The sequence below is a fragment of the Macaca thibetana genome, chromosome 15 (genome assembly GCF_024542745.1).
Source record: "Macaca thibetana thibetana isolate TM-01 chromosome 15, ASM2454274v1, whole genome shotgun sequence".
Taxonomy (NCBI): domain Eukaryota; kingdom Metazoa; phylum Chordata; class Mammalia; order Primates; family Cercopithecidae; genus Macaca; species Macaca thibetana.
In genome coordinates, this window is record NC_065592.1 from 62846391 (window position 1) to 62868890 (window position 22500).

General features: G+C 37.4%; 1 protein-coding gene across 2 annotated transcripts in view; it reads right to left on the reverse strand.

Moving 5' to 3' along the window:
- The window catches only part of SH3GL2 (SH3 domain containing GRB2 like 2, endophilin A1), a 796347-nt gene that overhangs the window by 84935 nt on the left and 688912 nt on the right, over positions 1 to 22500 (reverse strand). The window contains exon 2 of one of the 2 annotated variants that reach the window (XM_050761647.1): positions 13887 to 13951. The exons of the other annotated variant lie outside the window; for it this stretch is intronic. Coding sequence (XP_050617604.1) covers positions 13887 to 13934 — 48 coding nt within the window. The 5' untranslated portion in view covers positions 13935 to 13951. The remainder of the gene's footprint in view (positions 1 to 13886; positions 13952 to 22500) is intronic. 2 annotated transcript variants of the gene reach the window in all.

Sequence of the window (22500 nt, forward strand, 5' to 3'; positions counted from 1 at the left end):
TCATATTAAATGTAAATATTCTAAACATTCACAAAAAAGGCAGAGATTTTCAGATTGGATAAAAGATAAAGACGTAACAATATTTGCTTACTACAAACCTACACTTTAAACACAAAGACACTAATAGATTAGAACAAAAGGTAATAGAATGGAAAAAGACACACACAGTAACACGTCAACACAAGTAAAAAATACACCATAGTAAGGACTATTTCTAGGGCTCAAAACCATCATTTCATACTAATAAAGGGCTCAATTAATCAAGATGATATAACGATCCTTAGTATTTACATCCCAATATTATTTCTTCCAATGACTGAAGAAAAAACACAGAAATAAAGTAAAACAGACAAAATCCTAAATTAAAGTTGAAGATTTCAGTACCCTTTTCCCAATAATTAAAACAAATGGACAGAAAATTGTCAGACATACAGTAGACTGGAACTATCCTATCAACCAAATTGACTTTATTAACATTTATAAAAGACTCCATCCAACAACAACAAAATATAAATTCTGAAGTGTACATGAAACATGTATACAAGACACGCAATATTCTTGACTGTAAAATAATTCTCAATACATTTAAAAGGACTCAAGTTATATGATGTATTTTCTCTAACCACAATGAAATTACATCAGAAATAAAAAGCAGATCTCAAAAATCCCCAAATATTTATAAATAATGCACCTCTAAATAATCTACTGGGTAATAAATAAATCAAAAGAAAATTAGAATGCATTTTGAGCTGAATGAAAATATAACATAGCATTTGTGGGATGACACTACCATAGTACTAACTCAGGAAGAAATTTATACCACCTAACATCTATGTTAGAAAAGAAGAAAGGTCTCAAATGAATGACCTTAACAAACTGAAAAGGAAAAGCAAATTAAACCAAAGTAAGCAGAAGAAAGGAAACAATAAAGCTCACAGCCAAAGTCAGTGACATAAAAAACAGAAAAACAATAGAGAAAAGTCAATGATGCCAAAGGCAGGTTCTCTGAGAAGATCAATAAAATTGATAAATCTCTAGGAAAACTTATCACAAAAAAGAATACATAAATTATCGATATTACAAATGAGAGAGGATATCACTACAGATTCTACAAATTTTAAAGCGGTAATTGGAGTTTATCTGAGGAATATAGAGTTAGCTTAACACTCAAAACATCAATCACCACATTAAAAAAACCAAAAAGGAAAACTACATGATCATCTCAACAGCATGTGACAAAATCTAACATCTACTTTTGATTAAAATAAAACTCAGCATACTAAGAAGGGAAAGGAATGTCCTTAAACTTTAAAAAGGGCCTATAAGAAAAATGTATAACTAACATCATCCTTAATGGTGAAAGACTGAATGCTTCTTCTCTATGATCAGTAACACAGCAAGAATGTTCACAAGGATGTTCACGCTTACTATTTCTATTGAACATTGTAATCTAGGTTATAGCTAGTGAGAGGGATGAGTGGATGGATGGATGGATGGATGGATGGATGGATGGATGGATGGACGGATGGATATACAGACAAATAGATTGACTAATTGATTCTAAATCCATTTGAGAACGTTGTGAAGGACATAGATGAACGAACAACTTAGAAGAATGTGATTTCAATACTTATCATAAAGCTACTGTAATCAATGAGGTATTGGCATCAAAAAAGACAAATAGATCAATGCTACAGAATAAAGAATCTAGAAACAAACTTAGATATATAGGACAAATAATTGTTTGCAGAGATAGAAAAGCAATCCAGTGAAGGAAGAACAGAGTTTTCAATAAATGATGCTAGAGAAATTGGATGTTCATATGCAAAACAAAAAACATTCAATCCACATCTTCAGTAATATACAAAATTAGCACAAACTGATCACATGTCTACCTATAATACCTAACTATGAAACTTCTGAAAGAAAAGAGAAAATCTTTGTAACCTTGGGTTAGGCAAAGATTTTTTTTAGAGATGACTCCAAGATTATAAATCATAAGTGAAAAATTGGATGAACTGGATTTTTATCAAAATTAAAATCTTCGGCTCCCCAGAAGACACTGTTAGGAAAATAAAACATCAAGCCACAGATGGGGAGAAAATATTTACAAGCATATCTATGACGAAGAATTTGTATCCACAGTATATAAATAATTCTCAAAACTAAAGAAATAATAAGAAAATAACCCAATAAAGGAATGAGCAACAGACCTGAACATACACATCATCAAAGAAAACACAAGAATAGCAAACAAGCACATAAAAAGATGCTCAACATCATTAGTCATTAAGGAAATATCAGTTAAAACTACAACTACATACCACTGCACACCTATCAGAGTGGATAAAATTTAAGTCTGCCATACCAAGTATTAGTGAGGATGTATTAGTGAACACCAGAAACTCCCGTACACTGTTGCTGGCATGTAAAACAGAACCACCACTTCATAAAACTGTTGAATACTGTTTTAAAAAGTTAAACATATATCTATTACATAATCCAGCTATTCCATTCTTAGATTTACCCTAAAGAAAATATACATCCATTAAAAGAATATGTCTGGTACAAGAATATTCATAGCAGGTTTATTTATAATTCTCTATAACTGAAAACAACCCAGTATCCATCAACAGGGCTTATGGATAAACAAACTGTGGTATGTTCATACAATGGAATACCATTTGGCAACATAAAGGAATTAACTTTATATACACAAAAACATATAGTCTGAAAACAATTATGCTGACTGAAAGAAGTCAGACAAAAAGGAATACAATATTATATGATTACAGGTATATAAAACTCTAGAAAACTCAAACTAATCTATGGTAAGAGAAAGAATAACAGTGGTCATCTGGGGAAATGGAGGAATTACCAAGGGCTTTGAGAAAGCACTGGGTTCTATTGAGAAAGTAATGGATGCTGTTCACTTTCTGAATTTCAGTGATCGTTTCACAGATGTACATGTATGTCAAAACTTATCATGCTATATGCTTTAAATAAGTACAGTTTCCATATGTGAAGAATATCACAATAAAGCTATTAAAATAAGATATCCCATCAAAGTCAAGGAAACAAGATTAATATGCCATATCTTTAAGTTAGTTCTTCAAATAAAAAAACAGTAATAGTGGCAGTGGTAACAAAAGCACTTCAGTAGCAGCTCACATTTATTGAGGAGTTACTGTGTCAGGCATCCTTTGAAGCACTTTACATGAGTTAGCCAATTTATTCCTCAGGGCCACCACCCTGTAGTTTTATTAAATAGATACAATTTTTTCCTCATTATCTGTGACCTCACTTTCTATAGTTTCAGTTACCCATAGTTAAGGTATTTTGAGAGACTGAGAGACAGATAATGAAGGTGCACAATTATATATCTTTTATTAAGTGTACTGTTATAATTGTTCTATTTTAGTTATTGTGAATCTCCTACTGTACCTAATTTATAACTTAAATCTTATAGTATTGCAAGTATAGGGAAAAAACACAGTACAATATATACAGCTTTCAGTAATACCCAGTTTCAGGCATACACTGGGGATTTTGGAACATATCCCTTGCAGATAAGAGGGGAGAGCTGTATTATTATCACCACACTTCGAAGATGAGGATTGGCTTATTTCACTTAGTATAATGTCTATAAGGTTTATCCCTATTGTGGAATATGTCAAAATTTTATTCCTTGTCAAGGTTTTAATGATATGCCATTGCAATATATATATATATATACACACACCACATTTTGTTTATCCATTCAACTGTTGATGGACATTTGGGTTTTTCCACCTTTTGACTATTGTGAGTAATGTTGCTGTGAACATGGATGTACAGATATCTGCTCGAGTCTGTGCTTCCAGTTCATTTGGGTCTACATCTAGAAGTAGAATTGCTGCATCATATAGTAATTCATTGTTTTAATTTGTTGAAAAATTCCTCTGGCCTCTCATTCCTAAATTGTAGTCCACAGTATCAACTTTCTAGAAGGAATACCTGACCTTATCACTCCAAGGCTAAAAATTCCTTAACGGTCCCTGTATTAGTCCGCTCTCATGCTGTCATAAGGACATGTCCTGGATAACTTATAAAGGAAAGAGGTTTAATTGACTCAGTTCTGCAGGGCTGGGGAGGCCTCAGGAAACTTACAATCACCACAGAAGGGGATGCAAACACATCCTTCTTCACATGGCAGCAGCGAGAAGGGCAGAGCAAAATGGAGGAAAGCCTCTTGTTAAACCATGAGATCTTGTGAGAACTCACTATCACGGGAACAGCATCACGGGGTAAACGCCCCCATGACTCAATTACCTCCCACCAGGTCCCTCCCATGACACATGGGGATTACATCTTGAATGCTAACTACAATTCAAGATGAGATTTGGGTGGGGACACAGCAAAACCTTATCAATTCTCTAACTGATTTTAGGGTGAAACTCAGACTCTTCAACATAGCAGGTCCTTCCCAGAGAATTCCACTCCAACCCTAAGGACCACTCCTTCCTCTAAGGTTTCAAAGCACTTTGTACCTATAAGGCCTCTAGGAGTACCACCCTCATTCTATTGTTAATGGTATGTATTTCTATCTCCCTCACTATTGTTAATGGTATATATTTCTATCTCCCTCACTAGGCTTCAAACTATTTAAGAAAAGGATACATATTTTTACTCCTCTTTGTATCTTCACCACCCTTCCACAGTGCCTGGAACATACTAGGAACTCAATACATTGAATAAATGTCAGTTCAGCTGTCCAATATATTAAAATATTGCCATACTCTAAAATAAGCAAAGTAACAGGGGAGACAGAATACAGGTTAAACGTGTGTGTGTGTGTGTGTGTGTGTGTGTGTGTGTGTGTGTGTGTGTGTGTGTGTGTGTGTCTAATACAAATAGGTTAAACTATATATACACACACATATATAATATTTATGTTAATATAATGAGAAACATTTTCTTTTTACGAAGCATGTAATTATTCACATGCTCATTTACATCTTCAGTTGTAATGCTGAAGATGCTTTACTTTAGGATGCTCTACTAGGCACACTGGAGAAAAAGACACCAATGATACACAGCCCACTTGCATGTTAGAGACAGTACCAAAAACAGCCTAATATCTGGAGCATCTCTCTCTGCTGAGGGGTATCACACATTTATGTATGGATCAGGCCTTTAGTTTCATGGACTTGCCACACAAGAAATACGCTCTTACATCTGCAATTAGGAATTTGGTATGATTTCTTGATTAAAGGTTTTATTTATTTATTTTTTATTGTTTAAAGAGGAATGTTGTGACTTATTTATTGTTGTTGTTGCAGTTTAGTTAGGTATATATTAGTTCCAGATGGTTTTTATATATTGGATAGATATATAGATATATGGTATTTCTACAAATATGGTTCAACATTTGGAGAAAAACCTTCATATATATACATAAGCAAATTGTCAACATGTATTACTTTAGACAGAAAAATTGACAGATACAAATAGGGTTCACTATTACACAGAAACTTAAAACATAAACTCATAGGCAGCCAAAAAAACAACGAGATCATGTCCCTTGTGGAACATGGATGGAGCTAGAGGCCATTATTCTCAGCAAACTAACACAGAAACAGAAAACCAAACACCACATGTTCTCACTCATAAGTGGGAGCTAAATGATGAAAGCACACGGACACAGAAGAAAAAAGCACACATTGGGGCCTTTGAGAGGGTGGAGGGTGGAGGGTGGGAGAAGGGAGAGGACCAGGAAAAATAACTAATGGGTACTAGGCTTAATAACTGGGATATGAATTAATCTGTACAACAAATCCCCATGACCCAAGTTTACCAATGTGACAAACCTGTACTTGTACCCCTGAACTTAAAATAAAAGTTTTTAAAAAAGCAGCCTGTGTTAAGATAGAAATGTTTTGAAATTGTTTTTTTAAATTATTATTATACTTTATGTTCTAGGGTACATGTGCACAACGTGCAGGTTGGTTACATATGTATACACGTGCCATGTTGGTGTGCTGCACCCATTAACTCGTCATTTACATTAGGTATAACTCCCAATGCTATCCCTCCCCCCTCCCCCCACCCCACAACAGGCCCCGGTGTGTGATGTTCCCTTTCCTGTGTCCAAGTGTTCTTACCGTTCAACTCCCACCCATGAGTGAGAACATGCAGTGTTTGGCCCTCTGTTCCCGCAATAGTTTGCTGAGAATGATGGCCCCCAGCTGCATCCATGTCCCTACAAAGGACATGAACTCATCCCTTTTTATGGCTGCATAGTATTCCATGGTATATATGTGCCACATTTTCTTAATCCAGTCTGTCACTGATGACCATTTGGGTTGGTTCCAAGTCTTTGCTATTGTGAATAGTGCCACAATAAACATACGTGTGCATGTGTCTTTATAGCAACATGATTTATAATCCTTTGGGTATATACCCAGTAATGGGATTACTGGGTCAAATGGTATTTCTAGTTCTAGATCCTTGAGGAATCACCACACTGTCTTCCACAATGGTTTAATTAGGTTACAGTCCCAACAATAGGGTAAAAGTGTTCCTATTTCTCCACATCCTCTCCAGCACCTGTTGCTTCCTGACTTTTTAATGATCGCCATTCTAACTGGTGTGAGATGGTATCTCATTGTGCTTTTGATTTGTGTTTCTCTGATGGCCAGTGATGATGAGCATTTTTTCATGTGTCTCTTGGCTGCATAAATGTCTTCTTTTGAGAAGTGTCTGTTCATATCTTTCACCCACTTTTTGATGGAGTGTTTTTCTTGTAAATTTGTTTGAGTTCTTTGTACGTTCTGGATATTAGCCCTTTGTCAGATGAGTAGATTGCAAAAATTTTCTACCATTCTGTAGGTTGCCTGTTCACTCTGATGATAGTTTCTTCTGCCGTGCAGAAGCTCTTTAGTTTTATTAGATCCCATTTGTCAATTTTGGCTTTTGTTGCCATTGCTTTTGGTGTTTTAGACATGAAGTCCTTGCCCATGCCTTTGTCCTGAATGATACTGCCTAGGTTTTCTTCTAGGGTTTTTATGGTGTTAGGTCTAACATTTAAGTCTCTAATCCATCTTGAATTAATTCTTCTATAAGATTTAAGGAGGGGATCCAGTTTCAGCTTTCCACTTATGAATAGCCAATTTTCCCAGCACCATTAATTAAACAGGGAATCCTTTCGCCACTTCTTCTTTTTGTCAGGTTTGACAAAGATCAGATAGTTGTAGATGTGTGGTATTATTTGTGAGGGCTCTGTTTTGTTCCATTGGTCTATATCTCTGTTTTGGTACCAGTACCATGCTGTTTTGGTTAATGTAGCCTTGAAGTATAGTTTGAAGTCAGGTAGCATGATGCCTCCAGCTTTGTTCTTTTGGTTTAGGACTGTCTTGGCATTGTCGGCTCTTTTTTGGTTCCATATGAACTTTAAAACAGTTTTTTTCCAATTCTGTGAAGAAAGTCATTGGTAGCTTAATGGGAATGGCAGTGAATCTATAAATTACCTCAGGCAGTATGGCCATTTTCACGGTATTGATTCTTCCTATCCATGAGCATGGTATGTTCTTCCATTTGTTTGTGTCCTCTTTCATTTCACTGAGCAGTGGTTTGTAGTTCTCTTTGAAGAGGTCCTTTACATTCCTTGTAAGTTGGATTCTTAGGTATTTTATTCTCTTTGAAGCTATTGTGAATGTGAGTTCACTCATGATTTGGCTCTCTGTTTGCCTGTTATTGGTATATAAGAATGGTTGTGATTTTTGCACATTGATTTTGTATCCTGAGACTTTGCTGAAGTTGTTTATCAGCTTAAGGAGATTTTGGGCTGAGACAGAGTTTTCTAAACAATCATGTCATCTGAAAACAGGGACAATTTGAATTCCTCTTTTCCTAACTGAATACCCTTGATTTCTTTCTCTCTTGCCTGATTGCCCTGGCCAGAACTTCCAACACTATGTTGAATAGGAGTGGTGAGAGAGGGCATCCCTGTCTTGTGCCAGTTTTCAAGGAGAACGCTTCCAGTTTTTGCCCTTTCAGTATGAAATTGGCTGTGGGTTTGTCATAAATAGCTCTTATTATTTTGAGATACGTTCCATCAATACCAAAATTATTGAGAGGTTTTGGCATGAAGGGCTGTTGAATTTTGTCAAAGGCCTTTTCTGCATCTATTGAGATAATCATGTGGTTTTTGTCTTTGGTTCTGTTTATATGCTGGATTACATTTATTGATTTGCGTATGTTGAACCAGCCTTGCATCCCAGGGATGAAGCCCACTTGATCATGGTGGATAAGCTTTTTGATGTGCTGCTGGATTTGGTTTGCCAGTATTTTATTGAGGATTTTTGCATCGATGTTCATCAGGGATATTGGTCCAAAATTCTCTTTTTTTGTTGTGTCTCTGCCAGGCTTTGGTATCAGGATGATGTTGGCCTCATAAAATGAGTCAGGGAGGATTCCCTCTTTTTCTATTGATTGGAATAGTTTCAGAAGGAATGGTACCAGCTCCTCCTTGTACCTCTGGTAGAATTCGGCTGTGAATCCGTCTGGTCCTGGACTTTTTTTGGTTGGTAGGCTATTAATTATTGCCTCAATTTCAGAGCCTGCTATTGGTCTATTCAGGGATTCAACTTCTTCCTGATTTAGTTGTGGGAAAGTGTATGTGTCCAGGAAATTATTCATTTCTTCTACGTTTTCTAGTTTATTTGCGTAGAGGTGTTTATAGTATTCTCTGATGGTAGTTTGTATTTCTGTGGGGTCAGTGGTGATATATACCCCTTTATCATTTGTTATTGCCTCTATTTGATTCTTCTCTCTTTTCTTCTTTATTAGTCTTGCTAGCGGTTTATCAATTTTGTTGATCTTTTCAAAAAACCAACTCCTGGATTCATTGATTTTTTGGAGGGCTTTTTGTGTCTCTATCTCCTTCAGCTCTACTCTAATCTTAGTTATTTCTTGCCTTCTGCTAGCTTTTGAATGTGTTTACTCTTGCTTCTATAGTTCTTTTAATCATGATGTTAGGGTGTCAATATTAGATCTTTCCTGCTTTCTCTTGTGGGCATTTAGTGCTGTAAATTTCCCTCTACACACTGCTTTAAATGTGTCCCAGAGATTGTGGTATGTTGTATCTTTGTTCTCTTTGGTTGCAAAGAACATCTTTATTTCTGCCTTCATTTCCTTATGTACCCAGTAGTCATTGAGGAGCACATTGTTCAGTTTCCAGGTAGTTGAGTGGTTTTGAGTGAGTTTCTTAATCCTGAGTTCTAGTTTGATTGCACTGTGGTCTGAAAGACTGTTATAATTTCTGTTCTTTTACATTTGCTAAGGAATGCTTTACTTCCAACTATGTGGTCAATTTTGGAATAAGTGCGATGTGGTGCTAAGAAGAATGTATGTTCTGTTGATTTGGGGTGGAGAGTTCTGTAGATGTCTGTTAGGTCTGCTTGGTGCAGAATTGAGTTCAATTCCTGGATATCCTTGTTTACTTTGTCTCATTGATCTGTCTAATGTTGACAGTGAGGTGCTAAAGTCTCCCATTATTATTGTGTGGGAGTCTAAGTCTCTTTGTAAGTCCCTAAGGACTTGCTTTATGAATCTGGGTGCTCCTCTATTGGGTGCATATATATTTAGGATAGTTATCTCTTCTTGTTGAATTGATCCCTTTACCATTATGTAATGGCCTTCTTTGTGCCTTTTGATCTTTGTTTAAAGTCTGTTTTATCAGAGACTAGGATTGCAACCCCTGCCTTTTTTTTGGTTTTCTAATTGCTTGGTAGATCTTCCTCCATACCTTTATTTTGAGCCTATGTGTGTCTCTGCATGTGCGATGGGTCTCCTGAATACAGCAAACTGATGGGTCTTGACTCTTTATCCAATTTGCCAGTCTGTGTCTTTTAATTGGAGCATTTAGCCCATTTACATTTAAGGTTAATATTGTTATATGTGAGCTTGATCCTGTCATTATGATGTTACCTGGTTATTTTTCTCGTTAGTTGATGCAGTTTCTTCCTAGCCTCGATGGTCTTTACATTTTGGCATGTTTTTGCAGTGGCTGGTACTGGTTGTTCCTTTCCATGTTTAGTGCTTCCTTCAGGAGCTCTGGTAGGGCAGGCCTGGTGGTGACAAAATCTCTCAGCATTTGCTTTTCTGTAAAGGATTTTATTTCTCCTTCACTTATTTGATTTAGTTTGGCTGGATATGAAATTCTGGGTTGAAACTTTTCTTTAAGAATGTTGAATATTGGCCCCCACTCTCTTCTGGCTTGGAGAGTTTCTGCCGAGAGATCTGCTGTTAGTCTGATGGGCTTCCCTTTGTAGGTAACCCGACCTTTCTCTCTGACTGCCCTTAACATTTTTTCCTTCATTTCAACTTTGGTGAATCTGACAATTATGTCTTGGAGTTGCTCTTCTCGAGGAGTATCTTTGTGGCATTCTCTGTATTTCCTGAATTTGAATGTTGGCCTGCCTTGCTTGGTTGGGGAAGTTCTCCTGGATAACATCCTGCAGAGTGTTTTCCAACTTGGTTCCATTCTCCCGTCACTTTCAGGTACACCAATCAGACGTAGATTTGGTCTTTTCACATATTCTCGTATTTCTTGGAGGCTTTGTTCATTTCTTTTTACTCTTTTTTCTCTAAACTTCTCTTCTCACTTCATTTCATTCATTTGATCTTCAATCACCAATAGCCTTTCTTCCAGTTGATAGAGTCGGTTACTGAAGGTTATGCATTTGTCACGTAGTTCTCGTGTCATGGTTTTCACATCTCTATCAGGTCATTTAACGACTTCTCTACATTGGTTATTCTAGTTAGCCATTCGTCAAATCTTTTTTCAAGGTTTTTAGTTTCTTTATGCCGGGTTCGCACTCCGTCTTTAGCTCGGAGAAGTTTGATCATCTAAAGCCTTCTTCTCTGAACTCGTCAAACTCATTCTCCGTCATGCTTTGTTCCATTGCTGGCGAGGAGCTGTGTTCCTTTGGAGGGAAAGAGGTGCTCTGATTTTTAGAATTTTCAGATTTTCTGCACTGCTTTTTCCCCATCTTTGTGGTTTTATCTACCTTTGGTCTTTGATGATGGTGACGTACAGATGGGGTTTTAGTGTGGATGTCCTTTCTGTTTGTTAGTTTTCCTTCTAACAGTCAGGACCCTCAGCAGCAGGTCTGTTGGAATGTGCTCGAGGTCCACTCCAGACCCTGTTTGCCTGGGTACCAGCAGCAGAGGCTGCAGAAGAGTGAATATTGCTGAACAGCAAATGTTGCTCTCTGATCGTTCCTCTGGAAGCTTCATCTCAGAGGTATACCTGGCCGTGTGAGGTATGAGGTGTCAGTCTGCCCCTGGTGGAGGATGTCTCCCAGTTAGGCTACTCAGGGGGTCAGGGACCCACTTGAGCAGGCAGTCTGTCCATTCTCAGATCTCAAACTCTCTGCTGGGAAAACCAGTACTCTCTTCAAAGCTGTCAGACAGGGACATTTACATCTGCAGAGGTTTCTGCTGCCTTTTGTTTGGCCATGCCCTGTCCCCATAGGTGGAGTCTACAGAGGTAGGCAGGCCTCCTTGAGCTGGGGTGGGTTCCACCCAGTTCGAGCTTCCTGACCGCTTTGTTTGCCTACTTAAGCCTCAGCAATGGTGGGCGCCCCTCCCCCAGCCTCACTGCCGCCTTGCAGTTAGATCTCAGACTGCTGTGCTAGCAATGAGGGAATCTCCATGGGCGTGGGACCCTCCAAGCCAGGTGTGAGATATAATCTCCTTGTGTGCCATTTGCTAAGACCCTTGGTAAAGTGCAGTATTAGGGTGGGAGTGACCTGATTTTCCAGGTGGTGTGTGTCACAGTTTCCCTTGGCTAGGAAAGGGAATTCCCTTCCCCCTGCGCTTCCTGGGTGAGGTGATGCCTCACCCTGCTTTGGCTCTCGCTTGTTGGGCTGCACCCACTGTCCTGCACCCACTGTCCAACATGCCCCAGTGAGATGAACCCAGTACCTCAGTTGGAAATGCAGAAATCACCCATCTTCTGTGTCACTCATGCTAGGAGCTGAAGGCCGATCTGTTCCTATTTGGACATCTTGGCGCCACCCTTTGATTAAAGGTTTTAATACGTTCTGTTTTCTATTCATGAGTGGTCTATTCCATCCACCACAGGATATTGTAAGCGATTGACTTATCTTATAAGCAGTACACAAATAAACCAAGCTTTTTCCAGGCCAAATGGATTTTTCATGGTCCCCAAATGAGCAAGCCCTGGGAAACATTTCAACCTGGATAATTTAGAGAATCACAGATCAGCAGAACCTCTGGTCTAAACATTTCACCCACATTAGAAACAAAAATGAATGTCTTGATAGGAGTAAGAATTATGGCAGCAGGAAACTGACAAATAAAAGTATATCAAGGAAACAAAATCAATTGCTGAATAGGGAGAAAAATCATAGGTTGGTCACTTACCACTCAGAATGAAAGGTACTGGTGCTGGAAATGGAATTCTTGAGTAAAACCTAACAAGCCTGAATCTCAGGGGTTTAGTTCCAGTAAAACCTACGATCGATGGTAACAAAGAACCTCAAATGCACCTCAAATTTCTTTAAACCTGAATCTCGTAATCAGGTTGTATTTGCATAGCCTAATTTCTTAAATGGGGCCACACAAACAGCCTTTAAATAGAACATTTTAAACTAATCTCAGAAGTGGACTGCTTTCACATAATGAACCTGAAGCACAACAAAAAGCATTATCTTAGCCACATGAGGGTAAATGAAGTGGTCTTTACTTAAAGCCACTAGAGAGACTTGACCAGGTGTTCATCGTTAAAGAACATTTAATTTATAAATAGAATATAATGTAACCATATATATTTGTTAAATATATACTTGACAAATTTCTAAGAAAGTCAAGCTCTAATGGTTTCATTCTCACATTTTACATTTTTAAAAGCCAAATTAGAATATTTTCAAACTGGAATTGCTCTACTCTGGGGTCCCTAAATTACGCAAAGTAGAGTTTCTCCAGAAACATTTGACATGAAAGAATACTAAGAGTCAAAATCAAAAAATGAAATAAACTGTGACAATCATTTAGGATGAAACAAAATTCAGTCTCACTATCAAAACCAAAGACAAATACGAGTGAGACTGTAGAAAAATGAAGAGAAAAATGAAAGGAGTGGGGACAGTGATGAGAATGTCAAGAAGCAGGCAGAGAACTTGGGAAGAACAATGACCACGATGGCAAGAAAGAAGCCAAGACCTTGGGAAGAGTCCAGAATCTGGAGACAGACAGTTTCTTTACCCATCTCAGAGGCCCTCAGGGCAACACTGAATCAAAAACTATTCATAATTGAGACACTGAGACATAAGGACTTGCTGAATTATCTTTGCACACTCCAATTACAATAATGGGGACATCATGCATAAAATCTACATGCTTCTAAGAGGACAAACGTGAATATGTGTCTCTCTAGGTCTCACCTTTATTTGGATTTCAGAGACACATGAAGAGTAAATACACAAGAGGAGTGTGAAACAGAATATGCATATGAGGTTACTTTTTCAATTGTCTGTGTTAGGACAGGATTTTTATTATCGGTAGCAAGTGAAACAGGCTTACGTAAAGACCGTGCTTTAAATCTTAGATGTAAGGATTTAGGGGTAAGGTCTAATAGCTGTAAAGTGTCTGGTACCAATATCAACTTTCACGCTCCTTTGCCCAAACATATGTATATTTTCATCCAGAAAAGGAACAGGTTTTCACATCAGTTAATGACTGAAATTGAGTATTTAATTTGAGCTTCTGTTCACAAACACCACAAGTTCACAAAGTGACTGTTGCACGGCACAAAGTTAGTACAGCACAGTAAAATACAGGTAGATCATAGAGAATGCTAGAAGGCGACTTCAGCTTACCAGTGTTCTGTCTCCATTGTCCTTTGATTGCACAGCTTTCAAACACATAAAAGATAGTGACAGCCCTAGAGAGAGTTGAGACTTGAAATTAAACACACCTAGAAGATAACTAGTGAGATTACAACTGTGTTCTGTATGACCCCAAGAGGAAGATTTGGAAGGAATAAATAAGAACTAGTGGAAGATATTTCGGCTCAGATGTGATAGATTAAAATAATAGTAGTTAATATGTCATTTAATTCTCTAATGAGACCACAATAAGGAAATGGAGAATCAGAGAGTCAAGGGTCTTACCCAAGGTCACAGCATGTGTGTGTTGCAGTCAGGATATAGAAATTTGCCAGATTAAAAGCACAAGTTCCTCCTATTACTGTAGGCTGCTCTCCTGATTTTCTGGTCTTCAGCAGGGTTAACCAAGGATTGGCTGACTACTGGTTAGCAGTGTAAGGGTTTTATATGTCAAGTGCATGTATATATAAATTGCCTAAAAATCCCCTTTACTCTGAGATGCTACATTTCTCTGGCCAAAGCACACTGCTTGAATTTCCTTTCAAATGCTTACTATTTTGTTGAGGCAAAACCCTACAGCAACATTTTCTAGCCTCTCCTGACTCTCCTATGTGAGAAGCAGGATTCCATTTTTTTCAGGTTCATTATTCATTTTAATGGTGTAAGATTAGTCTTAGATATCAGGAATAGAGGGCCCTGCAAGGAAGATCCAACACCCTAAGGGACTCACCTATAAGATGTCTAAAGCCAGGAGGAACAAAACAAGATACAAATCTTTCTTCATAAACCAAAATGCCCATTCACATAAAAGAAACTAGAATGAAGACATAAACAGTATATGTCATATAATTTAAGACAGGCAAGATTACATGTACTATATTCATTCATTTTTATGACAGAGATAAATGACCATAAAAGTTTACCATGGCAAGAAAAGGTAAGAGGAAAATAAATCCAACCATGGATTTCCTTAGGAAGAGCAATTGCTTTCCCACTGCATCTGGCAGAATCAAAAGCCTGGTGCAACTGAGAGGACAGGAAAGTTCATGAAGAGGTGCTAGCATCACAGGCAATGGGGAGAAAAACAGTTTACATTAAGAAAGCATAAAAACACGTTCATGCCTATTACGCTTTGTTCAAAACTTCAACACACATTCTAATGAAGGAAGATAATTGATTTAAAGGTATGAAAGGAAGAAGTATGATCACATGGAAAGGAAAAAGGCACTGAGATTGTGAGATGGGATTCAGGTCCTACTTAGTGGCCTTGGGCATGTCCCTTTGCACTCCAGAATAAAAGGGGTAAACTCTCAAATGACACAAATCTAAGTTTTATTTAGAATATATTACTTTATCTCTTACATTAGATATATAGACATTACTTTGATATCTACTAAAACGTTGTAAAACGTTGAATCTATGTCAACCTAAGTGGCCTGAATATGCTACATATGATACATATTTCCACATCAAGTCCATTTCAGTTGATTCTAATGTCTTTACTACTGTCAATACTGCTGTGCTGAACATACGCATGCATGTACCTTTATGGTAGGATGATTTCTATTCCTTTAGGATTATATCCAACATAGGATTGCTGGGTTGAGTGGTAATTCCATTTGGAAATTGCCACACTGCTTTCCACAATGGCTAAACTAATTTACATTTCCAGCAGCCGTGTATAAGCATTCTGTTTTCTCTGCAATCTCACCAACATCTGTTATTGTTTGACTTTTTGATAACAGTCATTCTGACTGGTGTGAAATGGTATCTCGTTGTCACTCTGATTTGCATTTCTCTAATGATCAGTGATGTTGAGCATGTTTGTATATACTTGTGGGCCACATGTATGCTTTCTTTGGAAAAGTGTCTGCTTATGTCTTTTGCCCTTTTTTTTAATGGGGTTATTTGTTTTTTTTGTTATAAAATTTAAGTTCCTTATAAATTCTGGATATTAGACCTTTGTTGCATGAATAGTTTGCAAATATTTTCTCCCATTCTGTAGGTTGTCTGTTTGCTAATAATTTCTTCTGCTATGCAGAAGATCTCTATTTTGTCAATTTTTGTTTTTGTTGCAATTACTTTTGGCATTTTCATCATGAAATCTTTGCCAAGTCCTATGTCCACAGCGATATGTCCTAGGTTATCCTTCTAGGATTTTTACAGTTTTAGATTTTACATTTAAGTCTTTAATCCTTCTGGTGTTAATTTTTTACATGATGTAAGGAAGGGGTATAGTTTCAATCTTCTGCATATTGGCTAGCCAGTTATCCCAGCAACATTTACTGAATAAGAAATACTTTCCCCCATTGCTTCTTTTTGTCAACTTTGTCAAAAATTAGATGGTTGTAAGTGTGTGGCTTTATTTCTAGGCTCTCTATTCTATTCCATTGGTATGTGTGTCTGTTTTGTACCAGTACCATGCTGTTTTGGTTACTATAGCCTGTAGCATAATTTGAAGTCAGGTAATGCAATGTCTCCAGCTTTGTCTTTTCAGCTTAGCCTTGTCTATTCAGGCTTTTTGATTCCATAGGAGTTTTAATATTTTTTCTAATTCTGTGAAGAATGTCATTGGTACTTTGATAGGAATGGCATTAAATCTGTAAATTGCTTTGGAGGGTATAACCGTTTTAACAATATTGATTCTTCCTATCTGTGAGCATAAAATATTTTTCCATTTCTTTGTGTCATCTCCGATTTCTTTGAACAGTTTTTAAAATTCTCATTGTAGAGATCTTTCACCTCCCTGGTTAGCTGTTTTCCTGGTTGTTTTATTCTTTTTGTGGCTATTGTGATGTTTTCTCGGTTTGCCTCTCAGCTTGGATGATGTTAGTGTACAGAAATGCCACTGATTTTTGTACATTAATTTTGTAACCTGAAATTTCACCAAAGTTATTTATCAGATCAAGGAGCTTTTGGGCAGAGACTATGGGATTTTCTAGGTATAGAACCATATAGTCTACAAAGATAGATAGTTTGACTTTCTCTCTGCCTATTTGAATGCTTTTTACTTCTCTTGCTGACTGTTCTGGCTAGGACTTCCACTACTATGTAGAATAGGAGTGGTGAAAGAGGGCATCCTTGTCTTCTTCCAGTTTACTAGGGGAATGCTTTCATCACTCAGTATGATGCTGGTTGTAGGCTTGTCATAAATGGCTCTTATTATTTTGAGGTATATTCCTTTGATGTCTAGTTTGTTGAGGGTTTTTAACATGAATGGATGCTGAATTTTATTAAAAGACTTTTCTGCACCTATTGAGATGATCATGTGGTTTTTGTCTTTAGCTCTGTTTATGTGATGAATCACATGTATTGATTTGCATATGCTGAATCAACCTTGCATCCCAGGGATAACGTCTTCTTGATCATAGTGGATTAGCTTTTTGATGTGCTACTGGATTTGGTTTGCTAGTATTTTCCTGAGGAGTTTTGCACCTACATTCATCAAGGATACTGGCCTGACGTTTTCTTTTTTCATTGTGACTCTGCCAGGTTTTGGTATCAGGATGATGCTGACCTCATAGAATGAGTTAAGGTGGAGTCCCTCCTCCTCAACTGTTTGGAAATGAAACTGCCATGTTATTCTAAACACACTAATTTTAATATTCAAACTTGTGATTATTACATCAAAATTCAACATCTATCACTCATTACTGATTGATGTTACCTGCATCTTAAATATTTTTATGAAAAGAGATTCACTCAAGCTAGTTGTTTATAAAATATTTTTATTGTTTTTTTTTCCCCGAGCCATACAATCCTTAAAATCATTCCCTACCCAAAGAATGCAGCTCATTTTCATTTGATAAAGGGTGGGAAATTCTGGTGGCACCCAGGCTACTACTACCTCCAAATTTCATCTCTGTTGAATCCTCCTTCAAGAGCTTGAGGGTCCTGACAATGTCTGATGTGTTCCCATCTTGAGGGATTTATTACAGACTGCTGCGCCGTCATCTGTCACAGTCCTAAGCGATTTTTAAGGCAGGATAAAGCAATGGGCTTCATTCAGGTCAGAGAAAGATCCAGGATTAACAAAAGCATAATCAAGTGGCATAACCAGCTGACAGCAAGGCATTAACAGATTCAGGGCATTTGGAACACTGAAAGGGGGAAGCGTGTCTAAATTTAGTTTAATAGAAATTTCTGTAGTATATTAATCTCTTTTTTAAAAAAAATTTCTGAAAATCACAGAATATGCCTTTTAAATATTTAAGTGGATATTATTTATTTACTGGAAGACTCATTTTCCCTATGCCTTAAAAATGATCATGAATATTAGGGAATCACTAATTTCCTAATTGTAATAATGGCATTTTAATATGTTGAGGAAAAAAAGGACTCTTTTCTATTCACAGGCAGATTGTTTTAGATGCAATGATATGATAAGCAAGGATTACCTTCAAAATAAAGAAATTCAGCTTTGAAATGAGTTTGAAATGGCTGAAATTGGGAGATGGAAACAAGAGGGTTCACTATGTTTTGCTCCTTGCTTTTTCATCTGTTTAAATTTTTTCATGACCCAGCTCATGTTTTGTTTTTTTTGCAACATGATTTCTCTTTATATAGGTTCACACCCTGATTCTTTCCTCTATTGTTTCTGCGTTTGGGATCATAATTAGAAAAGCTTCCATTAAATCAAAACTACTTTCAAATTTCTTCAATGGTTTCTTCTAGTGATTTTTATGATTTCATTCATTAACATTTACATCTTTATTTATTCCACTGGAAACTCTTCCTGGTCCTGCCAATGTGAATTATGGATCCCAGATGTGAATTATGGATCTAGTCTTTTTTCCAAGAGGACTATCCATCTTTCCCAAAACCTTTTATTGAATTATCTATTTTTTTTACTGATTTGAAATCTACTTGTATCTTATGTTAAACTATTAATCTGTTTCTTCATTAATCAGTAATACACTGTTTTAAATATCAAAGATTTAAAAAAATTTTAAATATATATTAGGGCTAGTTTTCCTTATTATCCTTCCTTATATTTTCCTGGGCTATACTTAACTTTTTTCCATAAATTTATAATAGGCTTGTCTTACTAAAAATAGTATCTTTTGTATAAGTATCACATTACATTTATAGTTTAACTTAGAGAAAGCTGACTCCTTTATGATGCTAAGTCTTTTCAATCATAAAAAGAACATCGTATGCTTTTCTGTTTCTTATGTCTTCTTTCATGAAAAATTATACATGTGGTATATTTATTTTTTAAATAGAAAAATTATATCATTTATACCTAGGAATTTTATCTTTATTTAACGCTACCGCAAATGAGATCTTTCCTTACACGATATCTTCTAATTAGTGGCTGTTTGCATCTATGTAGGCTATTTCTATATGCTAATATTTCTGTATGTTAAAATGAACACGCTTATTGTTTGTCGTGTTGTTTCAATTGCTCCTGTAAAGTTTTCTAGGTATATAATCATATCATCTAATAACAGTAATTATTTTACTACCTCTTTCCCAATTTCTATACTCATGCTTGTGACTCATTTCCAATCTCTCCTCTCAAAGAGGCCCCAAATGATACATGATATACTCAAGCCCTACCCTCACCCCCACTACCTGCTGCCACCTCTCCCCTCACTCCTGAAACAGCTCAGGTCTTTGGCTTCCCTCTTCATTTTAGGCTCCTGATAACACTTTCTGGTTAGCTCTGAATGAAAACATATTTTTGTTTTGTTTTATCCATCATTTCTACGTATTTTGTAGCAAAAGCTTTTCAAGTTTTGCAGTTAGTCTGATTTCTCTGGGAAGGTTCTATGTATTGATTTCTTCTGCATATACGACGTTTATTCAGAAACCAGAGGGAGGATTCTCTGCTGGTTTGTGACTCCATTTTCACTCCCTACCCTCTCTTACTCTGTGGGCCCACTTCAAGCTGAAATCTATGGAATGATGAAAGATTATAGTTCATTTTACCAATTGGGATTAAGGCTCAATATGAAATGAGTTGCCCAAAGGCAGGCACACTTCATATTAGCATGATGAAACACAGTGAACAGGTCTATCCATCTCTCTAAGATAGGCTTTGAGATGAGCTCTTCTGCTACTCTGACATGGTTCTCTTTAGGTTGGTGCAAACATACTTGTAGTTTCTGCCATTAAAATAACACAAAAAGCTATTAACTAGCATTCTTTATACCATATGTTTAAGTCCTCAGAGTTTGATTAAAATATCAGAACAAGTGTTTTCTTTAGTCTGCAGAACATCTAGGAAACCATATGGCGTTATTGCTGACAGGATTTTAATACAGGCCCTTTGTAACTTCTAGGAGACCTTAGAAATCAATCACAAGCACAGAACAGAGAAATATTTCTAAAGAATAAGGGTAGTGGCCAGGTGCGGTGGCTCACGCCTATAATCCCAGCACTTTGGGAGGCCGAGGCGGGCAGATCACGAGGTCAGGAGATCGATACCATCCTGGCTAACACGGTGAAACCCCGTCTCTGCTAAAAATACAAAAAATGAGCCAGGCGTGGCGGCGGGCACTTGTAGTCCCAGCTGCTGGGGATGCTGAGGCAGGAGAATGGCGTGAACCTGGGAGGCAGAGCTTGCAGTGAGCCGAGATCTGGCCACTGCACTTCAGCCTGGGTGACAGAGCGAGACTTCGTCTCAAAAAAAAAAAAAAAAAAAAAAAAAAAAAGGGTAAAATACACAAGTCAGAAAGACAAATTAATGTGGCTAAAGAACAATAAGATAACACAAGACAATAACTGGTTATCTTCAGAAAACAACAAATATTCAGCAATTAGTTCCAGCTAACCTAACCACAGGAATCCAGGGAACCAAAAGGTCAAGGTTGGGGATATCCCACTCCTCTAGAGTCCCATAGATTTTTCAGTTCACAACTGAGTCTTTGGGTATTGCTTTAGGAAGTTTTAGCTTAAAGACCCTGAATTCATAGTTTTGCTACTGGGTAAATCCTACATACATGACAAACACAGTGAAAGGGTTGGAAGGCTGAGAAAAATCTGGCCATTTCTTCAAATATGGTAAGAGAATGTGAGATAAATAAAATAGCTCATCCTCTGAATTTAAATGGGTCAACCTGACCAATTCAACACCAACTTAGGGAGGGGAAACAAGAAAAATTATAAATCCATAGCAGATGGATCCTGAATACCAGAGGAACCCAAGTTCTCTAGAGATAATGTTGCCATGTGTATGACCATATGTTCTTCTTCTGAGATTGTGGTAGCCAGAACTATTTTCTTCTTGCACAGAGATCATCAGCAAACGTGACAAGGAAGTGCACTCCAATGCACCTCGGGAATGTAAACTGGTGCATCTATTCCAGAATGCAAACTTGCAATACAGGTCAAAACTTAACAGGTAAACCTTTTGATACAGCAACATGACTCCTGAGTGTTAGCTCTAAAAACACAGATAGATGGTCAAAGATATATGTAAAGTGTTCATCGTGACACTATTTATAATTAATACTGATCTGAGCATTCACCATGAGATGACTGGCTGAATAAATGATGGCATATGTCATCAATGATATATTATGTAACACAGAAAATGGTTGATGCACTGAACTAATAGAGCTGCCCTTGTTCAAGGAGGCACGTGGTCTTTTCTGGGAGCTCAAGCTCATATTTCACAGTATCAAAATCAAGCGCTACTGGACAGCCAAGAGGGGCTAGTGCTCAATAGTGGTGCCACATGGCAGTAAGGCTGAGGGCAGGGCAGGGATGGCAGCAGGAGATTGGTGGATGGTAAGCCTCTTCTCTGCTTGAAAGCAGATTTCACCAAATTCCTTTCTAGACTGTACACACTTGCGGTAGTTGGGGTTCAGGAGCTGGCAAACTAGGCACAGGAGAGAATATCCCTGGAGGGTGATATTGAAATTCCTGTCAATCTGGCAAGTATACATTTCAGTTGGATTTAATTTAGTTTGGAAAAATATAAGCTGTGACTGCTTGTTTCCTTCACCTTGAATGTTATGCAACAGTTCATGCTGCTTGCACAGAAGTCTAATAGTATCTTTACCAAATCACTGACAGTGACGCAATCATGGTTTTATATAGAGAGGAATATTTAAGAGAATTTTGGCTTTTCCTCCCCCATGTCTTTCTGTATTTGATTTTTTTTTTTTTTTTTTTTTTTTTTTTTGAGACGGAGTCTCACTCTGTCACCTAACCAGAGTGCAGTGGCACGATCTCAGCTCACTGCAACCTCTACCTCCTGGGTTCAAGTGATTCCCCTGCCTCAGCCTCCCAAGTAGCTGGGAACTGCAGGCACACACCACCATGCCCGGCTAGTTTTTTTGTATTTTAGTAGAGATGGGGTTTCACCATGTTGGCCAGGATGGTGTCAATCTCCTGACCTCGTAAGCCACCTGCCTTGGTCCCCAAAGTGCTGGGATTACAGGCACGCGCCTGGCCTGTATTTGATTTTTAAATAATTTGCATATTCTATATCTGTAGGGAAAGAACAAAAACTAAAAGCAAAAAATGAATAAACATCTTACTTCCCTTCAAGGTTAGAAACATCTGTACTTGTGACCTTCACAGAACAGGAGTTCAGGTATAATTTAGTCCAACTCTTTTGCATAAGCAGAAACAAAGTCAGATAATTTGTTAA